Source organism: Meleagris gallopavo, chromosome 10 (assembly GCF_000146605.3).
Source record: "Meleagris gallopavo isolate NT-WF06-2002-E0010 breed Aviagen turkey brand Nicholas breeding stock chromosome 10, Turkey_5.1, whole genome shotgun sequence".
NCBI classification, from domain to species: domain Eukaryota; kingdom Metazoa; phylum Chordata; class Aves; order Galliformes; family Phasianidae; genus Meleagris; species Meleagris gallopavo.
In genome coordinates this window covers 26,153,469-26,164,690 of record NC_015020.2, presented here as the reverse complement: position 1 = coordinate 26,164,690, position 11,222 = coordinate 26,153,469, and the positions used below count along the sequence as shown (strand labels likewise).

The 11,222-nt window shown below is 43.6% G+C and overlaps 1 protein-coding gene across 1 annotated transcript in view; it reads left to right on the top strand.

Annotated features, from left to right (window-relative positions):
- GPBP1L1 (GC-rich promoter binding protein 1 like 1) overlaps nt 1-10,224 on the top strand; it is a 25,507-nt gene extending 15,283 nt beyond the window's left edge. The window contains exon 10 of the mRNA XM_010716175.2: nt 10,176-10,224. Within this exon, the coding sequence (XP_010714477.2) occupies nt 10,176-10,209 (34 nt within the window). The 3' untranslated portion in view covers nt 10,210-10,224. The remainder of the gene's footprint in view (nt 1-10,175) is intronic.
- The last annotated feature ends 998 nt before the right edge of the window (nt 10,225-11,222 follow it).

The following is an 11,222-nucleotide window of genomic DNA, read 5'->3' as shown; positions in this document are numbered from 1 at the left end:
CGCAGCGCTGCTGGGAGCGCCGGGCGCGGGGGTGGGAGTGCTGTGCTCGGCTCCTGTGTATGCGAGAGGGGCTGGAAACGTCAGGTGTGGGGCGGGGGGAGACGGAATAACATCGCCGTTCAACAAAAATAACCCTGCTTTTTTAGCGTTACTTCACATGGCTTATAGAGAAAACTGCCTTATGAGAACTTCTAAAAGTTTTTTTTCTAGAGTGAGAAAGCATTCGTTGGCATTTTCCTCATTTACTTAAAGCCGCTTCTAAGGAAGCACGACCTTTGCATATTTTATACATCTGGTTTGTAGTCTTAATCCTGCGTGGCACAGAAGTTTCCATTGCAGATATTCTGCTTGGACTTGGAGTGAAAATATGCAGGGAACAGATGGCATTTAGAAAAAAAAAAGAAGTCCTGTTTGTTGGTTGTTGTTTTTTTTTCTATGAACGTTTCTGAAATAAGGAAGGAGCAGTGTGCAGATGTGATATGTATCACAAACTCAGTGGAAGTGCACGCTGTGCCGACTGTTGGGGGAGATGCCTTCCTTGGAGATATGTTTCAGGTTGCTGTCACCTTGTCTTACTGATGGCACTGCTTGGTGCTTGGCTTGAGTGCCTCTTGAAATCGGTGTTTTAAGTAAGGGGATGAAGTCACAAAAGGGAACTGATCTTCACAAACAGCTTTGGGAAATGTTAAAAATACTTTGAGAGCTGTGGATTATCTTCTTTTTCTTTTTTTTTTTTGAGAAAATAGTGCTGTGGATGGATCTGTGAATTTCTTTGGGAGTGTGGGATGTCGGATAGCAACGACAAGAGTGCCACTAAGAGAGCAAACACTTCACTGGATCAAGAGCTGAAGTTGCATTTTTTTAACGTAGTTTCAGCATTAGGGGATTTTTGAAGCTGCTGAATGGGTTTGGTTGCGGGGTGCACTTCAGGGCGTGCTTTATTCGTTCGTATGAGCAGATTGGAAAGGAGCTGGTTATGTTAAGCAGGGCTAAAACACAAAGCACTCTTCTCAGCAAAGCGCGGTGGTTCCTGCACCGGTACGGCTTTGTCTGTGAAGGCATAAACGTGGGCTGGTTGTTGCTGTAGGTTACAGTGAGCAAGGTCATTGCTAGCAAGCTCTCCAGTTGGTGAGGCACTCTGCGTGCAGAGGAGTTTCCTTGGGGTTTGTAAGTCCTGTGCTAACTTATTTGGCATTGAGTGCTTTCTCTCTGCTTTAGATGTTGTCCTTCCAACATGGCGGGGCAAGGAGCTGCTGCAGTGTCACTTTGCAGCGCCTGCATTCCGAGTAAGTGGTGCACGTCTTTCTTTTGCAGAGTTGCACCAGTTTGGGTTCTCCTTACTTGTCAGGTTTGACGAAAGGCAGCGAAGTTGGCAGAAATGTGGTTCTGCTCAGCACGCCTCCCAAACGCCAGCGTGTTGTTTCACTGGTGTTCTGGAAGGTAGCGTGTTCCTGTGACAGTGTGCCAAACTTGAACGAGTTATTGTATGGTCAGAGGGTAAATTTACATTTTTTGGGAGTGGATTTAGATGGGCCTATAGCAGCCAAATACTCACTGTCCTGTATGTGCAAACACTGTGCAGGCTGAGCAGTTTAGGTCACGTCAAGACTGCAAGCGTGGTGGTAAGGGGGGGGAAGCCTATCAGCTCCATTAATCATATATATTAGCAATTGGACTACATGACTACAAATTGGGATTTCTTGATTAAAGCGTGCTTAACATTGTTCAGTTCCTGCCTTCTCTAGCTGGGCTTCAGAAGTGTTTGGCAAAGAGAAGAACTTTAATGCTTTGTACTTCTCAGGCTTTTCTGTAATTAAGCAGCAAAAAGACTTTGTAGAATGTCGGTGTGTGCAGTTCCCTAAAATGACTAATGTGAAATGGTTGCGCTCCCAAGGTTTGGCTTAGGACAAACCCTTTGAAGCAGTGCATCCAGACGTAACTGAGGCTGTGTGCAAGGAGTGATGATCAGGCCCACATAGTTTGCAGGATATGACCCAGTGCCTCTGGGATTGCTGTACACTAGAGGTCTCACCAGGAGCTGCTGAAGTCCTAGGAATAGGGTCATGCTAGCAACAGTACCCGCAGCTTTCTGTGTATTTTTAATTCCATCCTTGAATCTTGTGCTCCATTTCGGTTTGGGGCTTTCATTGCCTTATCCTCCACCTTGAAAGGAACATCACAGCTTTGTGGTGCGATGTTGGTGCTCCCGATAAGCAGAGGTGTGTGCACACAGGATCTAGCTTAATGTCCTTGTTTTTTGGAATCTACTTTTTCTAATACAAGAAATGGCCAAATATTTTAATGGATTTCCCATGGAGCACTTTTATTTTCAGCATCTGCAGTAGATTTGGGTAGATAGTGTCAGAGGAGAGTAATGGTGTGGCCAGGGGTGGGTGATGCTGGGGACAGAGGCTCAGTGTGGCAGGGGCTGCTTTCCTGGGTATCTGTGTGACCCACATAGCACACAGCATGTGACAGTGACCATAGTGCTCTGGTGCTTTGTCATCCTTAGTTCCTAATGAGCAGCTCTCTTGTAAACAAAAGGCTGAGTCTGCTGTGAGGCATCTGCTGTTCTTTTGGACACAGATTATCGATACCCAGAAAGTTGTGGGTGAGTTTATAGTCAAATTATCAGCAGGCTTCTGGCTGTAAACACTCCAGAAAGAGCATTCTGCCATTGTGTTCCAGTGCACCATCCATCACCCAGAGATTAACCAGTTTCACATGAGGTGGTGTGAAAAGTTTTTCAGTGCTAATCTTTAAAAGCTTGGTGGGGGAGTTCTTGTACCCTGCAAATGTTAAATATATTACGCTCTTGACTTTTTGTTCTCAAAAACTGTCTTTTTCTATATATTGAACTCTACTTAAGTAGAGAAATGGGCTAAGGATGCCTTAAATGTCTTCAGATTGGCTGGGCCTTATGGAATGTATCCCACAGTACTTCGGGAGCTGAGAGGCTGTGGGGATGGGAGAAGTTCCAGCTGAGGAGTGGTGGGGAGCAAATCCACTCCCAGCATTTGGAAGAAGACAGGACAGGAGCCCGTCTGTTCAACTCATCTTGTCACAGGGAGACAAGTGATGAGTGTTCGTATCAGGAATCGCTCTGGGTCATGTACTGCTTGGTAGTTTTGTTTTTCTGTTTTGAAATGATTTTGTTACTAAACACAGACGGTATGATCTTGAGAAATTCAAGAAATGGTCTGAAGCCAATCCTGCTTAGTGTAGGTGAGGTTCAAATTGTAAAGTTTCGGAATATTACCTCATGCGACACGTAGCAGCTGGCTGGGCAGCAGTTCTGTGAGAGAGTATTTGGGGTTTGTAGTGGTTCCTAAATTACCATGAATCAGCAGCATTGCTGTCATGAAAACTCACTTGTCATACTGGAATACATGGAAGCATCATAAATGAGGTCATGAAGCAGTTTTTCCATTCCTCTGAGGAGCTGTAGGCCTCCAGCAAAAGTATTTTGTTCAGTTTGTCAAACTTTGAGAAAGGTTATAGCTGGGTGAGAATGTAACGAAGGCCTGAAAAGAGAACCTCTGAGTGAGGATTGGAAAACTGTTGAGCTCCGGCATGGTTTTGTACCACTCGTGGCTCATCAGACATCAGCAGGTTAAAGTTACGTGCAGGTGGAAGTGGGAGCCAGCTGTCTGCAAGCTGTCAGGTGTGCTAGGTGGGTCACATTCGGCGTTATCACCATCAGTACTTTGAACCTAAATAGCTTCAGCAGTAAAATCGGAGTGGTTGTGACTTGTATTTATTTATTAGAAAGAAACGTGACTGTATTCAATCCTATAATGCACTGTTACATCCTTTTTCTGCTGGGATAAGTACCGATGTGGAGAGAGGTCTTCAGAGGTGGCTGTAAAGAGGGGTGAGCTTGCCACGTCCCTCGTGAGCAGGGCAGGTAGCTAGGGGCTGAGGAGGCAGCTGGAGGTGTTCAGTTGGGCACTGGCTGCAGGGACAGGCTTCCAAGCTGTAGGAACAGCCAAAATGAATTGTAGAGATACTCTGGAGAGTGCTGATGTGGTAATCTTCTGTGATGTGTGGCTCCTAAAAAAATATTCCAGTGTGGGTGTGAAAACCTGCATAATGAATTCTAGTCCACTGATAGTAAACTTGTTTTTCTGATGATTTTTGAGACATTTTAGGATTAATTTTAGGATTATTTTTTGGACCTCTGCAGTCTGAAGGTGACTCTACAGATTCTTTTGGGAGGAGACGTTGTTTAATTTATTTTCAAAGACATCCAGTGTGAGAGAGTAGAAGGTCTTTTAAGCCCCAGGAGAAGAAGATGATCTCTGAAACCTCTCAGAGTCCTTCCCAGGCGCTTTCCTGGTATTCCCTAGCTTACTGTAGGGCGCTGGGGTAGAAGAATGACATTGCTTAACTCTTGACTCACACAGCGTACATGCAGAATAGCAAGGCAGTAATTCTCTGCAATAGAAACAACCTTAAAGACCAACTCCAACCAGCTGAGCAATATGTTCTCAGTGTCTCCTTGGTTTATTTTGTGGAAGTCTGTCAGAGCTTTGCTGCCCAGATCACAGAGCTCTCACAAAACACTGTGAGCACCCAGAGAGGAGCTCCCTGCCCAATGCAGCAGGTCAGCACAGGGCTGGGCATCGCTCGTTCCTCTTCTAAATTTTTGAGGCCAAAACCAAACAAGTGGAATATTATTGCAGTTCATTTTATATGTGTAGGACTCGTTTTAAACTGGGTTGTCTTCAGTGATATTTCTGCAGCAGTGTTTGATAGTATTTGGTTAGAGTGCACTGAAAATTTTAAGCTGCTGGAAGGAAAAATGTAGCAGAGAACATAAATTTTGATAACGCGGGTGCTGGACGTGTGCTGAGAAGTGCTGAGTGAGCGTGTTTTTGTCATATCATAGCCACAGATGAATAAATACTGTGTTTCTTTGAATTGTCCTGGACTTGAGGTAGAACGGTTTGGAAATAATCCTATAATAAGAGAGGGGTACAGATTGTGTGAGTGCCGGTTTCTGGGGCAGGAAGTAGCAACAACTGGAACGCGCTGCCCTGCCAGTCTGTGGTGCTGGCTTGTAGGGCTGGGGAAATGTACTGAGGGGAAGAATTACTGTAATACCCTTTGGGAGAACAGTCTTTCACTTCTGGATGTCCTTCTCTGTTCTCTTCATTGGCTGTTTTTTCTCTTTGCAAGTGACGTGCCTTCTGTTCTTTTCTTATCCTTCATCTGGAATGCAGCTCTGTACTCCCCTGTACGAGATCTATGGTCTGGCTTGCCTTGACACAAATATTTGATATACTCTGCTCATATTTAATGTTCTTTTCCAAAGGAAATACATTTTTTCTCTGCTCTGAACTGAATGTATTTAAATGTAAATGTGCTGTGGTAGTTTAAATAACACTGATAAAATACTGAGTTACAAAATACTCGTGGTGGGCAGCACTCATCCCATTCTTTTAAGGTATTGGAGGAGTTTTTGTGTTATTTGTCTGCCATCAATGTCTCTAGAAGGCAGGTAGGCAGGAGTTATGTAATTATTGCCTTATCCCTGCTGCATGCTACATATTTGCAATTCTTTCCTTATGATGAGGAGCATTATCCCAGTGCACATTACTGGGAGTCAGAAGGGGCTGTCCATAAGGCTTTGGGCAGGCTGTGCAGATGCACCGTTCAGTGCCACGACAAGGTTTTCTGCTTTGTAGTGTTCTGCTTTGTGCTGACCTCAGGTGTTTTCCAAAGGTCTGTAGAGGAAAGTGCACTGTGAAATGGTTTTTTGGTTGTTTTTTGTTTTTTTTTTTTTTTTTGCTCTTCAAAAGCTAAAGAGACCTTTGGATCTGATGAAAAGTAGCAGAATGGCTTCTCCGGTTTTTAAAATACCTTACAGTGCAAAATGCTAAAACTGTTTGGAAGTTCAGAACATTGTTCAATTTTAAAGCATAACACTGTTTAAGTTATGGGTGTGGGGTGTTATTTTGTTATCAGTAATGTCAGTGGCCACGCTTGTTTAACAGCAGATATGTATAAAACACCCAGGAGTCCCCTCCATGCAGTAGGGGACAGCAGTGAGCAGGCTTTAGTACGTCGGGTGACTGCTGCCATTCTCCAGTATCAGCAGCACTAAGGACTGCTGAAGGGACACCAAACAGGAGTGGAGACATAAGTGGCACAGGAGAGGTGCGTAAGGGGTGACATTTTCACTAGCAACTGTAGGGTATGCAAGCAGGGGGAATAATTGTAGGCGCAGTATCCATGTCCCAGTCTGTGCCTGTTAGGGGCTGAGTCGTCTTGTTTCTCTGTGTTAAAATAGTGCTGTCTTTGGACTTGGTGTAAACTCTTCAGATTCCACTGGTATGATTCAGCTGTAAAGTTCAGGCTTGCTGAGGTTCTGAGCCTCATCACCTCACACAGGCTGTTGTAAAGGCTGCCCAGAAGCAGTCTTTTCCAAAGTGTGCTTTGGGCTTTTGTGCAAAACACAGCTTGCTTTTGTAGGCAGAGGTGCTGCCTCTGGGGGCTGTGTTCTGCTTGGTGCATCCAGTAGCATTGCTAAAGCTGAGTTGTTTGTCAGTGGTGTTTCCTTGCTTGATGGAGAATCTTTCTGTTGGTTGTAATCATAGGAGTCACTTTTGTATGACTTGGTTCTGTTACTCTTGTACATTCTTGTGTCTTTGCTGGTAAGAAGGAAATGACTTTTCCTCGGACCTTGCTGTCAGTAATTATTCACGAGCCCTGGCTGTGCAAGGTGTGTGCTTGGGTGGATGCATTTGTTTGCAGAGTTCAGAAGGAGGGAGGATTTGGTCAGCGTGACCTTAGAAATGGGAAGAAAGCAGTGAGTGGAGAGCTGTTTGTGAGGCAGCACTGTGCCAGGCACCTGCACAGGGTACAGCAGAGGACTTTAAGGTATAGATGTGTCCTCGTGGACCTTTCTCAACCTGTTTTCGCATCATTGAAATTATCAGTCTGACCTCTCTTGCAAAGCAGATGACTAACAGGTGGGGATCTTCCCCCAGCCCCTACCTGTTACTCTGCAAAGCCATCTGTATTAATAAGGTTCTGGTGATTTTGTCTTGGAACACACACAGGTGCGGCTCTGCTTCTGGAGCACAGCACAGCTCTGGTGGTTCTGCAAGATAGGTTAATTTGCTTTAAACTTGAAAAGTAAGCTGTTAATCTTTCAGCAACAGATGGTTTTCATGCACACAAAAAAAGAATTTTAATATCTGCATTTATTTGGGAAGATTTTTTGATGCATTATGAGCATTTCAACACGTTATGTATGGTTTTAATGGGCTCATAGTTCCTTAATTCTGTAAATCCAAGTTGGGTGATGCTGTGCGTTTTTAGATGGTAGTTCTTTTCAGCCAATAGGTGCAATTTAAACAACGCTTCAGAATGGTATTTTTATTTGTGCAATTGTCAGTTGTGTTCAGATAACCCTTTGGGGCTCTGGTTGTGCGGTGCCACAAAGAAGGGTGGCAGCTCCGTGTTCCTGCGGCGCACCCCGGCTGGGGAGCACTACCGGTTCTTCGTGTCGTTCTGCAACACCTACGCTGGTCCTCTCCAAGTGCAGCCACGTTTCAGCAGCAGGACGGGCTGCAGGTGTGTCTGCGTGTTGTCTTAATGGAAGCTGAAGGCAGAATGAAAGTAAGTTTGTTTTGTGTAGGTACAAATAACCCATCTCAACCGGAGAAGATTCAGCTCAGCAGTTGTTATGACAACTCTTGAACTCGTAATGCTGCATTTGTCTTTTATAGTAAGGCTCAGTAATATATGCAAGGTTGGAGCAAGATTTATAATTATGTTATTTTAAAATAACTATGCGCACAAATATGATTATCTTATTGGAAAAGAAAGTTTCTATTAATACCAAGCTGTGTTCTCTCTGAGTTTTTTTGTTTGCCAGCTAACTTACACCTGGAAATGACACTCTGCTCTAAAGAGTAACTAAGTAGGAAGTTCTTTTATGTATGTTTAGGCATGTCTGCTTGATTGAATAACTTTAAAAGAGCTGCACAGAAAGAAAACTGATGAGGGAAGTAAATTCTGTTCTGCCTTATGCATCCATTAAATTGCTCACTAATTTTTCTGAATGCATTTGCAACCCTGCTGACATCTGATCGTTAGGAATACTGTTGAAATCCCAGTTGAGTTTATAAAGATGACCAGTTAGGAAAACAAATCTTTTTAAGCAGATGCATTCTAGTTGGAGAAATACATAGGAGGGCAGTGAGGTGGACTGAAATTGTGGTAGGGATAGACAGATACTGTCTCTCTGACCTATTACAGCTGCTGTGTGCTGGATTGATAAATGTATAATGAAGGGTAAAAGTTTATCCAGTTGTTTTCAGTAGAGGCTCCAAGACTTGCATTTGCCGCTGTGAGAGAGGAGAAATTGAATTAGGTGCTATGTTTGATAGGATTCTACCTAAATAGAGCTGAAGGGACCTGAGGAGGCTTGCAGAGAACACTGAAGCAGGAAAAGCATCCAGTAAAACTTAGAAATGTGTTGGAATATGTAATGTGAACAAAGGCCAGAAGGGCACGGCACAGCTGGCGGCCTCGGATCTGGTCGGTAGCTCAGGGCAGTTCTTCTGCCTGGGAGGAGGAGGTAGGAGGTGGGAGAGGAAGTGATAGGAACAATGCATGGTGGTCGTGCCAGTCTCTGCGTTTCCTTACAGCCTTAGAAACATCTTCATCCATTTCTCATTGTCTTGAGCTTGTTTCTCTCGTCTTATGTTCTTGGCTTACTGGTTCCCTGATTCCTACTGTCAGGTTTGTATGGAAGGCTCAGCTTGGGAATCAAAGTTTTAGAGTTTACCTGTGGTCATACCTGTGTTAAAGCTGAGGGAAGGATTGCAGAGCCTGGACAGCTGTTAGGAACTGTAGCACAAAGAAACTTTATGGATGGTGTATTAGTAGGGGGTAGGTTCTTGACCTGAACTATGTGTATGTACTTACCTTAATCTGTGTCTCTTTTAATGGAATGTGCCTGTGAGTTCCTTCCATTTTCACGTTAAGCCTTTAATATTTACTTAGACAAATACACAATGACATTTAATTATATAAAATAACATTTGGTTTCTTTTTCATTCACTTCTTTCTGACTCCAGTGTTAGAAGTATTTCTGTAGCAACAAAACCTTGGGAAAAGATGTAGCTTTTAGTTGAAAGATTTCTAATGCAACATGTGAATAATGATCATTTAAATCATTTTTAATGAGATTAGGACTTTAGCAAGTGGAACCCAAGTGCTAATACAGAATTACTATTTTATGTCCTTCTCTTACTTGTCAAAAAAGTCTGCCTTTTGATCAGTAAAAGAGTATTTTGAGGTGCATGACAGCCTTTTTTGTTTTTTCCACCAGAGCTCACTGCAGTGAATATAATTGTTCTGAGAGGAGGTGAGACTTTAGAGTGCTTCATTTGGTGATACTCGGCTTCGCATTTCCAGAAATAATTCAAACATGAGCACGTGGAAGAGAAATGGGTTAAACTTGCATTGACAAGCACTGTTGGTCGATTTTTTATTTATTTTTTTGCCTGGAATTGGGAGTGGCTATCAGGGCTGATCTTTGTCCTTGCTGCTTTCCAAATAGTGAAGCAATTAAAGAGCCGATTGGCTGAGCTGTGAGCGCAGGACGGCAGAGCTTCACCTTGGGCTGCGCGTGTTTGCTCCGCACACGGACCTACTGCTACATGGAGGATCTCTCTGCATGGCTGGCAGAGGTCACTTCAGTTCTGCGTGGTAATCAAACAAACAGAACGTGGTATATTGGGAAGAAAGATTTGAAAAATGCAGCATTATGTGACTATAAATTTGTCGTGCTCAGACTGCGAGCACTTCATGCTTTTTTTGCTAGGGTTATGAGTGTCACATAGAAGAGAGCAGGGTATGGTTGGGCGCTGGGAGCACAAAGGAACATCCACTTGAAGCGATGCTGACGTTTTTATTGCCCCAAATGGACTTTTACACAAAGCACAAGTGAGCTCTGCCCCCTCTCATCTGACAGACAAATATATGAATGTGATTGAAAAGCAAGCAGTTTTACACAGAGGCACTGATAATAAACTGTAGTACAATCTGGCTTAAATTCTACAGAACTGAGAAGGTATGCTGGGATCTCGGCTGCTATTCATGCTTGTTCTTGCACTTTTTTATTAATGATTTACTGTAAGTTGCTGTCAGAGAAGGTTATTGATAGACTCTTGGCCTTGCTTGTTGTGATTTAGTGGTATTAGTACTGTCAGTGGTATGATGGGTTATAAGAGTGCTCTGTGGATGTGTGAAAGGAGTAATGTTGGTCAGGATTCAGTGCGTGTGAGAGAAACCTACGGATTAATACCAGAGATTGAAGTGCTTCAGCAGTGTTACCTACAGCAATTCATCTAATGGCAAGCGTTTGCTTTAACAGAAAGCAAGCATTGTGTTTTCATGTGTCACATACCTTACTTTTTGTGATGCTGCATGCAGAGGAAGGTGATGGCCAAAGAGCAGTCTGTTTGTCTGATGGAATTAGGAGCCATCTGCAGGCTGCATTGGCACACAGCCTTCTGTGCTTTGCTCAGGCCAGGAAATAAACTCAGGCACAACTTTGAGTTTCCAATTTGAAACCTGTCATCTGTGTGCTGCTTGAAAAGGGTGGAGATGAGCTTAAGCATCTTGCTTTAATTTGCAGCTCCTTCCATGCAGATTTTTGTAAACCCTCCAGTAACGGTGACACCCACAAGTGAGATTGTTTCCCATAGAAGTTACATAAGTACCAAAATACTCGCTTGGAAAATTGGAGAGGATGCAAAGGTCCTTCCTTTAACAAGAGTGAAGTATTTTGGTTCAGTGAAGTATTTTGATTTGGTGGTTCATGGGAATTGCAAAAGCATGACATTTGTAGGACTTAAACAGCAGTTCAAAGTCTGTGAGTTGCGCTGGCCTGTCTGTGTGCACGTGAGAGATTGCTCCTTAGTGAACTGCTCTGATCACTGGTAATCCCAGGGGTACCAAAATAGCAGATTAAGAGATCTGAATCTCTGTCAATGGTTGGAGTTTTGCATGGAGTTTCACCATGCTTCTGGCTGCGTTGAGATACAGAGCCACCTGTTTTGCTGACTGCTGATAGGCTCTCTTCCATTTCTGGAAAGTCCTGGAAGCCTTTCTCTGAAGTGAAACCTGGTCACTGTAATTCAGTTGTGGTTTTACTTCTAAACTCAGACCTCCTTCCTGCTACAGAATGGATACAGAAT